The sequence below is a fragment of the Sceloporus undulatus genome, chromosome 2, assembly GCF_019175285.1.
Source record: "Sceloporus undulatus isolate JIND9_A2432 ecotype Alabama chromosome 2, SceUnd_v1.1, whole genome shotgun sequence".
NCBI classification, from domain to species: Eukaryota; Metazoa; Chordata; class Lepidosauria; order Squamata; family Phrynosomatidae; genus Sceloporus; species Sceloporus undulatus.
Window position 1 is genome coordinate 314740465 of NC_056523.1, and position 17446 is coordinate 314757910.

The 17446-nt window shown below is 42.4% G+C and overlaps 1 protein-coding gene across 3 annotated transcripts in view; it reads right to left on the reverse strand.

Moving 5' to 3' along the window:
• Positions 1-17446, reverse strand: part of WDR7 (WD repeat domain 7) — a 323814-nt gene that overhangs the window by 238231 nt on the left and 68137 nt on the right. For all 3 annotated transcript variants that reach the window (XM_042451351.1, XM_042451350.1, XM_042451352.1), the window contains exons 15-16: positions 6228-6991; positions 5381-5469 (exon numbers count right to left, since the gene is read on the reverse strand). In XM_042451351.1, the coding sequence (XP_042307285.1) occupies positions 5381-5469; positions 6228-6991 (853 nt within the window). The remainder of the gene's footprint in view (positions 1-5380; positions 5470-6227; positions 6992-17446) is intronic.

Sequence of the window (17446 nt, forward strand, 5' to 3'; positions counted from 1 at the left end):
ATCTGCCCTATTCAAATGTCCATAGAACTCCAAACCACTCTTCTAAGGTTTGTCTAACTAATATTGCCACAAATCACACAGTCTTAAAGATATCACTAGATTCTTTTTCCTCACCCTAGAAGGCATAAAATGTGGAATTAATCTGAAACAGTTTAATATAAATTGCGACTGATACAGATCCTTTGTACAAGCCATAGTCTTCATGAGCAGCTGTTGGATAAGAAAAAAAGAGGGGGAAAACTCATTCACAGGTGGCAGAAGTATAAGAATTTTACCATGCCAAGTTTTCTATCTCCCATCAAAAACTTTACAAAAAGTGACTTGTGAATACATAAATGCTTCTACAACTACTTGGGTCTTTACAACTATTCAGATTTTTCTTGAGGACAGAATATGAAAAACCTGTAGTTTGGTGAGGGTTTTTTTTAAAAAATCAAAAAATTTTAAAGATTGTGTAGTACATATAAAGTTTATAAGGTTTTGTTATAATTTTTATGCATATTTTATACTTTTTGTTCCAGAGAAGAACTGGTAAGATAAAGGCTTTTTGTTTGTTTTTGCCACCTTGAAGAAGTAGCTTATTCTTTATCCATCAGCCACTGATAAAGACAGAATATGTCTGAACATGTGTGGCTTGTGTAAAACATCTGTGTCTGTAGTAATTTAGGCAAAGCTGTTTTACACATGTGAAATCTTTGTATGTCGTCTTTGTTAATATTGGCTTGCACAAAGTATTTACATCATAAAACATCTGACTATCTCCTTTGGTAATACGAGTCAGACAAACTTCGACAAATGGTCTGGAGTAGGAAACATATAGGTTTAGCTTCTCCAACTATAGTAGATTACTGAATGCTCGGTAAATAGTTGGGTAAATTCTCTTGATTCAATGGGTCCATACCCTCCAACATTTTATAGATGAAAACCAGGACATGTATGACCAAGTAACATTAGAGTGTGATCAAGATTACAAAAGTTATTATTGATGAAGAACACACAAGCTAGGAGAGGTGGAATAGTTTGCTTTTGCCCAAGTCTAGCAGCAAGATCAAGATTCCACCCCCTGCTCTCCTCTCACCCCTGCTGAGAGCAAAGCACTTTTGCATTTTGAATTCAATTTGCAGCAACTGGAGTAAGCTGAGGACAAAGGAGGAAAAATAAGAGGGGAGAGGGACACTGGGACACTTTTAAAAAGTCCAGAATAAAAATAGAATGACAGAAGATTAACTGGGACTGTTGGTGGGTATGTGGGATTGAATTCGGACAAGTGATCTGATTTAGACCCTTGTTACAGTTATCAATACTAACACAAAGCACAAGTTACTGGGCAGTACCTGAGGCTTCCCTTAAAAACCACACACAGTACAGTGCTCAAGCCGCGGGGAGCACGTGGGGCACAAGGGGCGGCGCATCCCATTCGCATGAATGAGGAACGCTCCCGTGGCGTGTGCCCTGCACGCTGCTGCCACGCTTGAGCATCCGCGTAAGAAAAGGGCGAACTGTAATAGCCTCAACCCATGACTAGTTTTTTCTCTGAACCCTCTGATAGAGGCTGTAGGGGAGATAGTTAAGGAACAGAGCTTTTCTCTGGTTGCCCTGTTTTAAGAGTATCCTTCCTAAGCTCACCCTTTCATCTTATCAGAGCCAAGCAAAGATATTTTATGACCTGATTGTCATGGGCTATTTCTTTGGGGGCAGGGGAGGGGGAGAATAGAGAGCTAGGTTCTATGCACAAACACCTCTAGTATTATTTTATGTTATCTGTTTATGGCATGCATTTTTATTTATTTTGTTTACTGTATTATAGATTTCTACATTTGTGTTCTGTATGTTTATCTTTAAATAGCTTCAAGATTGCTTTTTGTAAAGGGAACGAACAGCAGCAGCAACAACAACATTGTTTTGTCCTTTCAAAAGAGTCCCAAGTACAGGCTTTGGGACACCCTGAAAATAATCCCTTTAGGACCATGTTAAGGTTGATTTAGTGTGTATTTTCAACTACTTTTTAGTGAAGAAGCCACTTAAAAGTTAATTGCTCAAAATAGTTTTCGGCAAATTAAAATTTCTGCAGTTTTATGACAGCCATTTTGTGAATTGTGGAGAGGTTCTTATTTTTTAATGTGAAGGCAGTCCAAAGGCAGCCATAAACTTTATAGTTTCTCTAATGCTCTATGAATCAAATTATCATATGAAAGGACAGGCAGACCTTATGGCACACACCATTCTACAACCAGAGGTCAATGTTAAGATTTAGAGGTCACTAGCTGACACTTCCTTCTTGCAGAGAATTACCATATGTCATGCACAAGCATCTTCAAATTAATCCCTCTCCTTTATTCCATTGCAAAATGACAATAGGTTCAGGCCCCAGAACAGATTAAGCATTGTTTCCTGAATGGTATGTTTGGTTTTCATGCAGTGAACTTCTTTTGTCACTCTAAGACATCTGTATCAAAATTACTCCTTCTATGATTTCCACATAAATGCATCATGGTGGCACGTGCAAACCAGTAAACTAGCTAGCAGGTATTTCCTGAGACTACAAAAAACACTCAAAAATTAACACATCAGAATGGCTAAAAGACTTGTAGGGGTGAAATCATGGGGTTCTAAAAACACACACCCAGAGTGTGATTGTGAGTTTACTGTTCGATATTTAAGCTTGACTCTTTTGTGGTAAGGGTGGGGGAAGAGAACAGTCTCTCTAGCTGTCATTATTTATATCAATCAGTGTAACTGAAAGTAACAACAGCTGGCTTGGTAGGCCAGTAGTATTGGGTTCTGTGGCAATCTGAAAATGAATGCTGCATGCATCGATTATATTCAGTCTCTCTGCAGTGTCTAAACTGCACTACAAGTAACAAAGTTAAAGACACAGAAATACATAACATATCACAGGGGTCGTTACAAGCAATAGAAGACAGATAAGAAAACTCTTAAATTGAGTGTTTCTATGATGTGATACCTAGGACAAATGCATAGAGAAAACCTAACAGCCATGATTTTGTACATAAATCCTACTGACTATCAGTTCTGTTATGACAAACATTGAGTTTCTTTATTTAGTCTCAAAGCAAAAAGTAAGCAATAGTTTATAGATCTGGTTAGATGAGTTAGAATTTGAAGCTTCTCCCATTAATGAGAGTGATGTTTTTGTAAAGTCTATGTGCACCTGGATTTCTATCGCACCACACTGGGGCTGATATCTTTTAAAAACAGTGATTTGAGTTTTATTCAATGAAAGAATGCCTATTTTCGTATCAGCATATCAAAACCAAGACAGTAGAATGATTGAATACTTTAATTCACGTGACAGTTCAGCTATTAAGGTAACTTTAAATAAGGGGAAAATATTTTAATCTCTCATATACTGTATTTCCATAAAGTAACAAAGCACTTTGGCAAAGTCACATGGATGCTGTCTTAGAAATCTAGATATTTTTAAGTGCACATGTGCTCAATTACCAGTTTCCTTCTCCTGTAGCCAAGCTACCCACTTTTTGAGTTTAAATACACAAATGTTTAGTACGTGGAAAAGTTAATAATTTTTGCATGTTAAAAATGATCACAAAAAGAGATTATGGGGTAAAACCCTGTCTTTGGAACAGTGATATTAGACACATATGAGAAGCAAGATATATAGATATAGATATAGATATAGATATAGATATAGATGGAAAAAGGCATCACATTTTAGTAAAATATTGCTGAAGTGATAAACAATTTGTTTGGTACAAACCACAGTTCCTCAGTAAGGAGAGAAGAGGCAGCAGATAAATTTTAGCACAGAGAATATCTCTGTGTGTCTGCATACTCTATGTATTATAAAAGAACTGTATAAGCTTAATATATTCTTCACTGCCTGTAACCTTTCAGGACATGTGTTAGCAGTATTTACAAAAGTATTAAAGACTTCTAATTTGGGGGATGATGAAAGTCAGTATCAAATAGGACTGATGTTCAGCCTTTTTGTAATGATGTGATACAGCTCTTGTTGCTACATTTGGGGCTGCTTCATGGGCAACATTTTTTCCACTTTTCTAACATGAACATTAGAAACAGATGCATATACAAAAAACATTTCAGTTTACATTTACAGTATAGAACCGTTAACAGATCTCAGCTCCTGTGATGACTTTACTACTTTCTTAAAGGCATGGCCATTGCCTTATTCTGTGGGGAGGTAGAGGAGACAGTAGCAGGGAAGAAAATGGTTGAAAATTAAAAAAAAACAAAAACAGGCTAGGCATAATAATTACTCCTCTAGATTTAGACCCGCTTCATAGGCGGAAGGCTTCAGGGATTACAAAAGGTTGCCATTACTTAAAATGTGTAAATGGCTTCTTACTAGCACATGCCAGAATCATCCCAAATTTTGCATTACTGCCTGCTTACAGTAGGCCACCCAAGGCCACTGCTAGGTCACTGATACAGGAGATAAACATCTAGTTGGGATGGAATATTTAAAATATGTGATGAAGAACATCAGTATTATGTATGGAACAGAGAGCCAAAAACAAGTTTTATCAGCCAAATCCTTTCCCCCCGCATCCAGATGTCAACAAGCTAAGAAATGTCCCTTCCAGCAAAATAATAGTATAAAAGACTTGAAAACTCTAGGAGTCAAACACTATGGGAGTTGTACTCCTTTATGGGCTCTCAGGTGTACCTGAAGTTATTGCAGAGTATGTGCTGCTTTTACTCAGATCACCACTGAATACCAGACAAAACAGTTCTACAGGCCCGATTGTAGCAAAAATGAATGAGGAACCTAACAGAACCTATCATGATGAATCTAGCCATTTTTGTCTCAGAAGAACTAATGAAAGTAGCATATATTGTAATTACACAGTTATCAGTTTAAGGACAAACCTTTTGCAAGGCCTGTTGACTACACCCATGGCAGCTGTATTCTCCATCAGTCCCTCTTGATTTCACAGTAAACTCCTGAAAACTTTGCTGCCATGAATCAGCCTTATCATATGATAAAATTTGCATTGGATTTTAACACACAACTAAAACTGTTTCTACATCCAGATCTGCCATTCAGTGCCATGAGACAGTCTGAAATAAGTAAAGCACAGTGGGGGAAATGTAGATTACCACCACCACAGCTTGTAACATACTTGGAAGACAGCACAGACTAAAAGAAAAACACAGCTGCTATGGATTCAGAAGACACACAAAGAGGCTTATGTTTCAAATTCAGTAAAATTTAACATTTTGTATGTCCATAATGAACAGACATTTCTACTTAACTTCATCACTGAAAAGATGTTTTAAACTTTGATTTGCAGTATGGCTGTCAGATGGAGGAGGTTAACATAATCACAACTCTTCCAGAGAGTCAAATTTTTCACAACTTATCTCACAGCATTACCTTGTTTAATCAGCCCTTGAGCTGCTGGGCTAGCAACAGGAGCAGGAGTTTTCACTTTAGGAAGTTCAGGAGTCCCTGGTCTAGGTGGTCTACAAATAAAAGAATTGGGCAAGTAAAATCAGTTAATACAACATGTTAATATTTGAGAATTGTATCACATGAGACCTGAATGTGATACATCCTCCACACAACACACATACATAGTCCCTTTCACTCTCACTGCCACCCAGACCCTTTCTATTCTTTGATCTTTTTTCAATTCTTTTGCTATCCTTTCCATCTACCCATGCTGTTTCTTTTTCTGCAGCCCACACTGTCTGTTCCCCACCTTCCAACAGAAGCTTGTTATCCTCTCTGAGTCTTGTGCTCAAGGCAGATGGAGTCTTACTTTAGTTTTCAAAAGGTTTCTTGTTAGGGACTATTTTATCTTTAAAATCAATGATACACACAAATTTGGCAAGTGTCACAATCAGTATAACTTCTGAATAGGGATAATAAATAATTTATATTTTATTAACTACATCTTTAACAGTATTACTTTCAATTATTTAAAATGTCATTAAAAATCAGGCATTTTATTGAACATCATTTAGACCTGAAGTCCAAATCCATATACAGTACCTAGAATGTTTCCACTTTCATTCAAGTTGAACTAATATTAAAGACCATAAGGAAGCATCTAAAAAGCAGGTAAGTCCTGCTTTTACACTGGAATATGATTCACCATAGCCATGATGTTCCATTTAAAAAAATATATGGACAAATACCTGCTATGCAAATGAAGAGTGATAAAAAGTGACACAAAAGTGACACAAGTAAAATACATTTGTTTTGTTTTTTCAAGTACCTGGCTGGTCCCTTCTTCATATGATCTCCAATAAATGTTGCGTTCGTCATACTCATCAAGGTGTTTGCCAAGGAAATAATGGAGAGGAGGTGCTGAGTAGTTACTGCACGTGATATACCATATGTACCTCTGATATGTCCCTCTGTGAGAGCAACAGACTTTCCTACCTCAACATCACTAGAGAGCATTTTGCCTACAGGCTGATTATGTCCAGGAAGCATCAAAGACATGTGGCCTCCTCTTGAAAGTAAACCAAAAGAGACAGAACAGTGAGGTCTCAACATTCCCAGACGTTCACCACAAAGTTCATCTAGAACACTGTTCAAGCCCCAAGCATGGAGGCATGACATAAATAACTTGGCTGTGTCCATGGTCAGATTATATTCTAAGAGAGTTAATGGCTTAGATTTGCTTGACCGATACTCTGGATCACTATCTTCTCTTCTCTTTGCTTCCTCATCATCCTCATCCTCATCAAGAAGATGTTCTTTTATGTTTTCCTTAATTGTTTCTTTGACCTGCTGGAACAAGACTGCTGCTCGTTTGCCAGCCAAAAAGGAACCCCCTTTATCAGAACTGCCAGATGCTTTCTGCAAATTCTCTGGGGAAATAAGGGCTGTATTAGGCCTGGAGGCTTCTTCAGTTAGTAGTTGAATAATCAGAGCTTCAACATCAAAGAACAGTACATGGACATCTGGGTCTGTTATATTAGTCTTCAGGGCTTGGACCATCAGAGAGTTGTGAGAATACTTAGGCAAATTTCCCTGCAACAAACAGAATAAAATCACCTTTCTGTCTTGTACTGTCCTCTTCATCTATTTGTGGACAATGTAATACAGAAACCTTAGATAAGAAAACTTAAAACAGTTGTGAGATTTAGAAAACATAAAATGTGGTTGATTTAAAATTACTGCATTATCTCCTTTTATATTATTAAATGTCCGGTGCAAAAAAAAAGGTGTAAAACCATGGAGTGTGCATTTTTCAATGAATATTTTTGAACTTTAAGTAGATCATTCAATGATTTCCCTCAAAGTACTTTTAAATGTTACAGACATGTATCCACTAGGATGTCCATGATGGTATGTTTTTATGCAAAAGCAATCTTATCAGCTGTACCCCAGCATATAAAAATTCCATTAAATTAAATAAATTGAAGAAACAATCCATTAATAAATTAATTCAGACAAGAAAAATAAAAATGGTTTTGTAAAATAAAAAAGAGTGGAACAACAGATGCCTGTCTTTCTCAAGTGCAATTATTTATTTTCCATTTGTTGATAAATATAAGAGTTTGTAGGACACCTTTTAACACAAAATACTGAGAGATCTATACCTCACAAAGTTATCAATATATAACTTTAAGTGTGAAAAAGACTTATAAAAATATAAGCCCATACATGTCTACTTAGAAAACAGGTTCAGTGAGATTCGCTCTCTTGTGGAGGCCTGGTAACACAGTGGCTAAGCCACAAGGTTGTGAGTTTGGTCCTGCAGGACTCCAGGGTCTACTCAGCCTTCCATCCTTTCATATGTTGGTAAAATGAGTACCCAGCTTGTTGGGGGCAATTGGCTTATACACTGTAAACCACTTTGGGAGTGTTAGTTCACAGATAAGTGGTATAGAAATGTACTTGCTTTTGCTATTGCTATAAGTGTGTACAGGATTACAGTCTTGACAGGATTACTGCTTCATCATTTTGCAAAATAAAATCCTGGCACACATGCCCAATGTGTTGTTCTATTTCTATTTATATATATAAAAAATTAAACATATATATTACATTTGAATTATATCTATATATAATTGTAATTGTCTGCAATAGTAAGAAAGCAGAGTAAAACAAGCGTGGGACATTAGCATATATTGGCCTAAACGCAAGATCAAGTAAATAGATACTATCATATATGATACCAATATCACACCAATAGTATATGACAGCAACAGCAGAAGCCCTGTAACTACTACAATCCTTACCAATCTTCCTCAAGTATTTATTTATTGGTTACAGTCATATCCTGCACTTTCACCAATGAAATCAAGGTGGCACAGGCACGGGACAGGCCATCCAAAAAGGATGGTCTCCCAGCACCTAGTTTTGGTCGGCGGGGAAGCCGCAGCCTCCAGACCGTGGGACTTCCCCGTGGACAAAAAAGGAACCCGTGAAGTGGGTTCTTCTTGCGATGCCATTACAATGGCGCACTCATGACATTGTAATGGTGCCGTGACTTGTGGACGCTAGGCATCCGGCACGTCATAATGGTGGTACCTGTCTGTACAGGGCACCGCCATTTTGATGCCTTCGTCATGTGCGAGGGGCGTCTAGAAGCGCCGCCCCTCGCACGTGATGAGAGCGTCCTTTCCCATCCGTCTGGACCGGACCATACAAACTTCTTCTCCTCCCTGTCTCCTTAGTTGCACAGCAACCCTATGAAGTAGTACAGGCTGAGGGACAATGACTGGTCCAAGATCACCCAGCATGTTCCATAGCTCTGTGAGACCCTGTTCTCTCATGTCTCAGTTCTAACTATAGCCACTATATCACAAAATTCAAAAGTCCAGGTCTACTAAAACCGGCTCTTAACTGTCCCAAAAGCGATGTTTTGTTTTAGTTAGCTGTTTCTGCTAGGTTTCTCCTTCTGATAAGAGCATATAAAGTGTTAAGAGTATTTCTTATATATGACAAGAGCAGCAAGAATATTTGGACTGAAATGAAATTTTAGGAGTGGACTAAATGTCGGAAGAATGGATTAACGATGGCGGGATACACACCGCCATATAGTACGTATAGGATACGTACTAATAATAATAAATAATAATAAAATCTTTATTTATATCCCGCCCTTCCAAGAAGATCAGGGCGGCTTACAACAATGCAACAAGTGCAAACAAATACAGGTTAAAAACACGAAACAATAACAATACACAGTCTAAAACAATAACAAAGGCCCCGTTAGCCCATCCTCATGGTCACGGAAGAGGAGGGAGGCCCACAGGATATTTAGTCGGGGAATGCCTGCTTGAATAGGAAGGTTTTGAGGTCCTTCCTAAATTGGGCCAGGGTGGTAGATGAGCGGAGCTCCGTGGGCAGCGTATTCCAAAGGGCTGGGGCAGCTGTGGAAAAGGCCCTTCTAGAGGTAGAAGCTAACCTAGCCCCAGGCACCTTCAGCAGTTGCTGCCCAGATGTTCTGAGGGTGCGAGGCGGATTGTATGGGGAGAGGCGGTCCTTTAGGAATCCTGGGCCCAAGCCATTTAGGGCTTTATAGGTGATAACCAACGCCTTATATTGAGCTCGGAAGCGAATGGGCAGCCAGTGGAGATCTTTAAGCACGGGTGTTATGTGGCTGGTCCTGGATACGCCAGTGACCAGCCGGGCTGCCATATTCTGTACCATTTGAAGCTTCCGAGTTTGGTATAAGGGTTGCCCCATGTAGAGTACATTGCAGAAGTCCAATCTCGAAGTTACCAGAGCATGTACAACAGTTTCTAGGTCCCTCCGGTCCAGGTATGGGCGCAGCTGGCGGATCAGCCGAAGCTGGTAACAAGTGCTCTTGACCGTCGCATTCACCTGAGCAGTCAGGTGGAGCGACGAGTCAAGAAGCACCCCCAGACTGCGCACGGAGTCCTTCACAGGGAGCGTGACCCCGTTCAGGACAGGTGGAACCACCGCCATTCCTGGACCAGGGGAACCTATCACTAGTACCTCCGTTTTCTCTGGATTCAATTTGAGTCGGTTTTCCCTCATCCAGCCCATTACTGACTCTAGACAGGCCACGAGAGGAGAGACGCCATCCCCAGTCACTGCATCAGTCGGAGACATAGAGAAAATGATTTGGGTGTCATCAGCGTACTGATAACCCCGCGCCCCATGTCTCCGGATGATCTCTCCCAGCGGTTTCATGTAAATGTTAAATAGCATGGGAGACAGAATGGCCCCTTGAGGGACCCCAGTTTTAAGGGGCCTCTCGTCGGAGCACACGTCTCCCAGCTGCACCATCTGGGACCTCCCGGAGAGGTAGGAACGGAACCACTGGAGCGCAGTGCCCCCGATTCCCATCTCAGCCAGGCGCCCCAGAAGGATACCATGGTCTATGGTATCGAAAGCCGCTGAGATGTCCAAGAGCACCAACAGGGACACGCTTCCCCTGTCGACGCTCAGACGGAGATCATCGACCAAGGCGACCATGGCCGTCTCAACCCCGTGACCCGCCCGGAAGCCAGTTTGAAATGGGTCCAGATAATCCGTTTCATCCAAGACCGTCTGAAGCTGGATCGCAACCGCCCTCTCGATCACCTTCCCCAAGAATGGAAGCAGCGAAACAGGCCGATGATTGTTATGTACCAGGGGGTCGAGGGAGGGCTTCTTTAGGATCGGTTTTACAATGGCCAATTTTAGATCCGATGGAAATCGCCCGTCCCTCAAGGAGGTGTTAATTATCCGGTGTAACAAAGACGTTACCACCGGTCCCCCCTGGGCCGCTAACCAGGAGGGGCAGGGATCAAGAGAGCAGGTTGTTTTCCGAACACTTCCGAGGATCTTGTCCACATCCTCGGTACTCACCGACTCAAACTGATCCAGTATAACATAGTCCGCGGAGGCTCTGGACACTTCTACCCTAGGCTCTGCCATAATATCGGCGTTCAGACCTTCGCTTATACGAGAAGTTTTATCCACGAAAAAGTCATTAAACAAGTCACAGCAGGCCTTAGAAGGTTCAAGGATCTGGTTCAGGGCAGGAGGGAGCTGAGTTAGCTCCCTGACCACCCTGAACAACTCTGCCGGATGTGACTCTGCGGACGCAATACGAGCACCATAGAACGAGTTCTTTGTTGCTCGTATTGCCTCTCCGTAGTCCTTTAATAGTCGGTCTAGGAGAGTCTTGTCGTTTGAGCAAAGGTGTTTCCGCCAACGGTACTCTAGCCGTCGCAGAACCCACTTCCTCGCCCGGAGATCTTCCGTATACCAGGGCTTACGGTTGGAAGCGGGCCTGAGAGGACGCTTGGGAGCGATTCTGTGTATAGCCCCAGAAAGACCGGTATTCCAAATACCGGTAAGGGCGTCAACAGAGTCGCCGTCATCTCCAACCGTGAGCCCCTCTAAGGCTTCCTGGAACCTCTGAGGTTCCATCAGCCTTCGAGGGTGGACCATCCTAACTGGTCCACCACCCCCGGGGGGGATCTGGGTAGAAGCCTTGATTTTCACCTCTACCAGGAAATGATCCGTCCATGACAAGGGGGAAATATTAGCAATTTCCACCCACGGATTTTCCGCATCCGAACAGAAGACCAAATCGAGCGTATTACCCGCACAATGCGTAGGACCCTGTATCAGCTGGGACAGGCCCATGGCCACCATGGTCTCCATGAATTCCCGAGCCGCACCGGATGGAACATAGCTGGCCTTGAGGGAGATGTTGAAATCGCCCAGGACAAGAAGCCTGGGCGTCTCCAACATCAGCTCAGCGACCAGCTGTGTCAGCTCGTTAAGGGAGTCCGCTAATGCACGGGGTGGCCGATACACCAACAGAATCCCCAGACTGTCCCTAGCCTTTAGGGTCAGGTAAATACACTCGATATAGGTAGTCTGTCGGATGTGGTTCCTGGTGAGGGACACGGTGTTCCTATGTACCAAGGCCACACACCCCCCGCCCACCTAACCTGCGCTGGTCCTTCACCGAGAACCCAGCAGGCAGGGCCTGAGCCCACACAGCATCCCCTTCAGGCCCCAGCCAGGTCTCGGTAATGCAAGCCAGGTCACACTTAGAGTCCTCCAGGAGGTCCTGGAGGATGTGGGCTTTGTTGTTAATAGACCTGGCATTGCATAGGAGCAGCGACAGGGTTTGTGGCACGGCTGGAGAGACCCTCAGGTCCTTTAGGTTGGGAGGGGGACAGGAAGGCGGGATAGATATGATGCATCTATCTCGCCTTCCCCTGGAACGCAAGTCCCTCCTCCCACCGCCATACCTCCCCCTGCCCCACACAACCTCAATTGGAGCCCCCCCTAACCCTAGTACGTATCCTATACGTACAAGATGGCGGCGCACCTTCTACATGGGCGCCGCCATCTTTACGTACTGGACGCACAGCGTCCAGACGTGTCGCGGCGCCTATGACGTCGCGAGTCCGCGCCAGGCGCCTCGCGACACCATAGAGGCGCCGCAGAAAGAAGCTCCGAAATGGAGCTTCTTTTTTGCTCCGCGTGGGAGTCGCGCGGTTTGGCTGCTGCGGCTCCCGCACGGAGCAAATGACGGCGGCGGGGAAGCGCCGCAAAGCGGCGGTTTGTACCCCGCCATAGCTGAGTTAGCCTAATTAGCCAAATTAATGTGGATTCTAAAAGATAAACCAACTGAAGACTTTTTGAAAGATTAGAAACCTTTTATGGATTTTTTTGCACAGTAAGAAATCTATTGATGTAATAATTTGTGATAATGATTTTTAGTAATTTTTGTAGGATTATTTAGTTGGATCTGTAATGGTAGAATATTTTCCTTTTTATTACAATTAGGATCGGGAGGTCACAGCCCTACTGTGTATTCGTTATCTGTCCTTTTTTCTTTTTCTTCTCCTTTTTTCTGTCTTTTTATTTCCTGAATGTATATTACTTTGATACTAAATTAGATTGCTTATGTGAACAATTAATTTAAAAAGTTAGTGTATTTCTTGAGTACTGTACTTTAGGGTTAGAGCCGGTATGGATAGTGGTTCGCAGGTTGGACTATGACTATGGAGAACACAGTTTGATACCCAGCTTGGCCATGAAACCTACTAGGTGGCCTTGGGCAAGTCCCATACTCTCAGCCTCAGGGAAAGACAATGGCAAATGTTCTCTGAACAAATCTTGCCAAGACAATCCCATGAGAGGTTCACCTTAGGTTTGCCATAAATTGGAAATGACTTGATGACACCCAACACGCACACACAGACACACACATGTAAAATGCAAATGAACTATAAAAGAATTTGAACATAGATGTGATGGAAAGTACAGTATGTATGGCACAAGCAGCCGCCCCCTTAAGAATTTTCAACTAAACTATAGCACTTGACTGAACTGTGGTGATACTGTATGTATCATATAGAGTACAGACTATTTAAATATACTAGAAAATTTCTGTTAGTTAAATGTTTTATTTAAGAAGGGAAAGCTGTACATACATTGCATGATCATAGTGCTAAAGCAACTAGATATATTAGGGAAAAATGCTGGCAGGATTGAGATTCAAGCAGGAACCTAGTACTAGAAACATGTTGGATTAACAATCTGGTAGCAGCCATAGTGCCAGGTTTTGCACATGCTGTTCTCGCTGATTTTAAGCAGGGCCAAAATCTATACAGTCGGTCCTTCTTATACACTGATGTTTTATACAAGGATTCAAGCATCCATGGTTTGAAAATGTTCCCAAAAAGTATAAATTTCAAATATCAAACCTTGATTTTCCATTTTTATAAGGGACACCATTTTGCTATGTCATTATATTTAATGGGGCTTGAACTTCCACAGATTTTGTTATCCACGGGGGATCTTTGAACCAAACCCCAGTGTATAACAAGGGTCCATTGTATAACCTATTCTGGGATTGCAAAAAACTGCACTGTTTTATGAACACTGGCTATAAAATCCATGAAAAACATATTAACAAAAATGTGGATCTCTGATGCCCTCTGCTGTCCTTCTGATAAATCTGTTAAAGACAGTCATTTGTCCAAATAATATAGGGTTGGGGAGTGGGGTAAAGATGTTTTAAAAAAAAAACTTGTGGCTTTTTTGTTTGTTTGTTTAAACTAGATTTTTTGTTGTTGTTTAAACTAGTCCCCCCTCCCATTAATGTATAGGATTACATATATATGGGACTAAATCAGAGAATAAAGTGGCAAAATACAGTTCAGATGTTTTGGCCACTAGCTTAAACGATAACTCTTCTTAAAAAATGCTCTTTTAAAGCAAGTTGTTTTGGTTGTATAATATTAATTAAAGGATTTGTTTGTGAATGGCATTTCTTGCACTATAAAATAAAGTGATTAAAAAGAAGCAACCGACACTGGATAATGATCTAACAATAAACAAGTGCCAATAAATTGTTCTAATTAAAATGACTAAATTCAAACAGGAGGAAATTCTAGAGATGTGCTCATCTTAGGGTTGCCATAACCCTCCTGCCGGCGGGACATTCCCAGTTTTTCACCACTAGGGGGCGTCCCTGCACGGTTTCCTCCTTGACTCAGCTTTGTCCCAGTTTGAGGAGGTTGCCAGACTCAGGAAGAGCCTTCAGGGCCAGGAGGTGAGGAGGAGGAGGAGGAGGAGGCGTTGCCTGGGGGCAGAGCCTCTTGCCAGCAGTTTGGCCCTTTGGGTCCTGCGGTGGAAGGGAGGAGGCTGTGATGATGAGGAAAAGCAGGGGCTCCTCCAGATGGTCCTGGCCACTTCCCTTGGCTCCATCCCTCCTCCTTCTCCTCCTCTTCCTCCTCCTACTGCTTTTAGAGCAGCCACAGCCGAGGTGAGCTGCTCATTCACACTCCCTGGCTTTTCTCTCCCTCCCCCCTCTCTCTGCACTTTGAGACCCCCTTTAACTGCCAAAGCTCAATGCTCTGGAATTCTGGTGTCTGTGAGGCACTTGGCCTTCTCTGTCAGAGAGCTCTGGTGACACAATAAACTACAATTCCCAGGATTCCTTAGCACTGAGCCCTGGCAGTCCAAGCAGTGTGTTTTGGACACAGAGATCCACATGAATCCAGTCCCTAGCTTTTATATCTCTCTCACACACTGCAGGAATAATAACCCACTTTGAGACTGCTTTAACTCAATGGTAGGGAATCCTGGGAATGCTAGTGTTTGGGAGACATTGAGACTTCTCTGTCAGTCATGGCTCTGAGGCCACAAAAGACTACAATTCCCAGGATTCCCCGGCACTGAGCAGTCTCAACCTGGACCATTTCCTCAGTGTGGATGCACCTGGGGAGGAATTCTGGGCATTGCAGTTCAACTACGTTTGGAGGGTTATGGGACTCCCTGTCAGAGATAGCTCTGGGGCCACAATGTACTACAATTCCCAGCATTCCCCAGCACTAACCCAGGACAATGAAGACACTCTCGAACTGGATTATTTCCTCAGTGTGGATGCAGTTTTGGTGAGGAACTCTGGGCATTTCAGTCCAGCATTGTTTTATTTCTGCAGTGTATTTTGGACCACAGACAAGGTGACCAGACATCCTCCTCCTTTTCCAGGACATGTCCTCTTCTGTCAAATTTCAAAATGTCCTCCGTTTGGATCATGGATAAGAAGCATGGATTTATAATTACATGGGTGTTTTAGGCTTTTATTTTTGGCCATGTCCTACATTTTTTGCTTGGGTGCCCTACATTTTGGGGTGAGGGCATTGGTCACCTTGGTCAGAGAGCTTTCCAGGGGTTTAACTGCCATTCTGCTGTGGTGCTGGAACAAACCACCATTCCCAGAATTCCATAGCATTCATCCAAGACAGTTAAAGTGGTCTCAAACCAGATTATTTCTCCAGTGTAGATGCAGCCCAAGCCTTTTGCCTCTCTTATGCCTGAGATTTCAAAGCCCAGCCCTGGCACCACAACAAACTACAAATCCCAGGATTCCATAGGATGGAGTGATGAGAGTGAAAGCAGTGTGGCAGCAGCCTAAGTGTGCTTAATGCAGTTCTTAACATGGTGCACCTCTTGCCTACAGAGTCTCACAAGACTTTTTTGTTTAACAACCTGTACCCATTAACTCCATTTCATGTCTCCTTTATTTAATGGGGAGGAATACAGACAAAACAAGTCAAAATGAAGAAAAACCAAAGTCCCTTGACCAAGTACACACTTCTGAGAAGTATAGTTGGTGCATGACACCTGAAACTGAGGGCAAATCCACTTTTTAACCATGTTCGATATGCATAGCCATGTTAACCCATGTTCAGTGTTAAACCCAAAGGGTTTGGTTATGGAATAAGCCTCTGAAATATGCAAGAGGCAATGTTAAAATAAAGCCCTGTTCAATTCCCAAAAGGGCTTTTTGGAAGGGGGGGGGGGGGGTGGCCAGAAAGGGAAGTCCATTTCTGTGATCTGTCTAGGAATAATGCCAAAATGTCCTCCATTTTGATCATGCCTAAGAAACATGTATTTATATTAACATTTCTAAAAAAAGCATCAATTTTTTCGTGTGTCCTCCATTTTTAAAAAATGTGTCCTACATTTGAAAATGTTGTCCTGCATTTGTCCTACATTTGTCTCGATGTGGAGGTCCTGACTTATGGCAACCCTAGCTCATCTGTTACAATTTGTTATTAATATAGGGTAATTCAACAAGAATAGTTTAAAAACAAGTAAGAACAACTTTACTTTGGCATCATAATTTCTGAATCACCCTGTATGTAGTCATTCAGTGGGGTGGGAGTGGATTACTTCTCTATAAATGTAAATTGTCTAGTCATGTTTGACTGTAGGGGCAATGTTCATCTCCGTTACTAAGGTGAGGGAGCCAGCGTTGTCAAAAAAAGACTCCGATGGTCATGTGGCCAGTATGACTCTATGGAACGCTGTTACCTTCCCACCACAGTCCATATTTATCTACTTGAAGTTTTACATGTTTTTGAACTGCTAGGTTGGCAGAAGCTGGGATGAGTGATGGAAACTCACCCCATGTAACGTCCTGGGTCAAGAGTCAATGTTAATTTATCTTAATCCCAAATACAGAGCCTTGGATTTGTTGATGATGCTGCCAATTCTGACACCATTCTTGTAGATGTTATACAAGCTGCACGCATTATCACTTCCTCCCACTGCTCTGACCACATCTCTCCTGTGTTGGCATCCCTTCACTGGCTCCCTCTCCCTTTCCGCATTCAGTATAAGCTCCTGCTGTCGACATTCAAAGCCCTCCATGGACTGGCCCCTCCTTACTTATCAGACCTTCTTTCTCCTCACCTTCCCATCAGGGCCCTCCGTTCTGGTAGTCAAGGGTTCCTGTCTCAGCCCAGGATTTCCTCTGCCCCATCCCGGATTCGCCCCTTTTCACTTGCTGCCCCTCACTCCTGGAACCTTCTTCCTCCACAAGCAAGAGCCATCACTTCTTTAACCAGCTTCAAAACGGAGTTGAAAACCATCCTATTCAGAGAAGCCTTCCCAGGCATCGCATAATTGTCGCTTACTATCTGATGTTCTGTTGTTGGCTGTTTATCGATCCATTTCCTGTATTGCTATGTACTGTATATG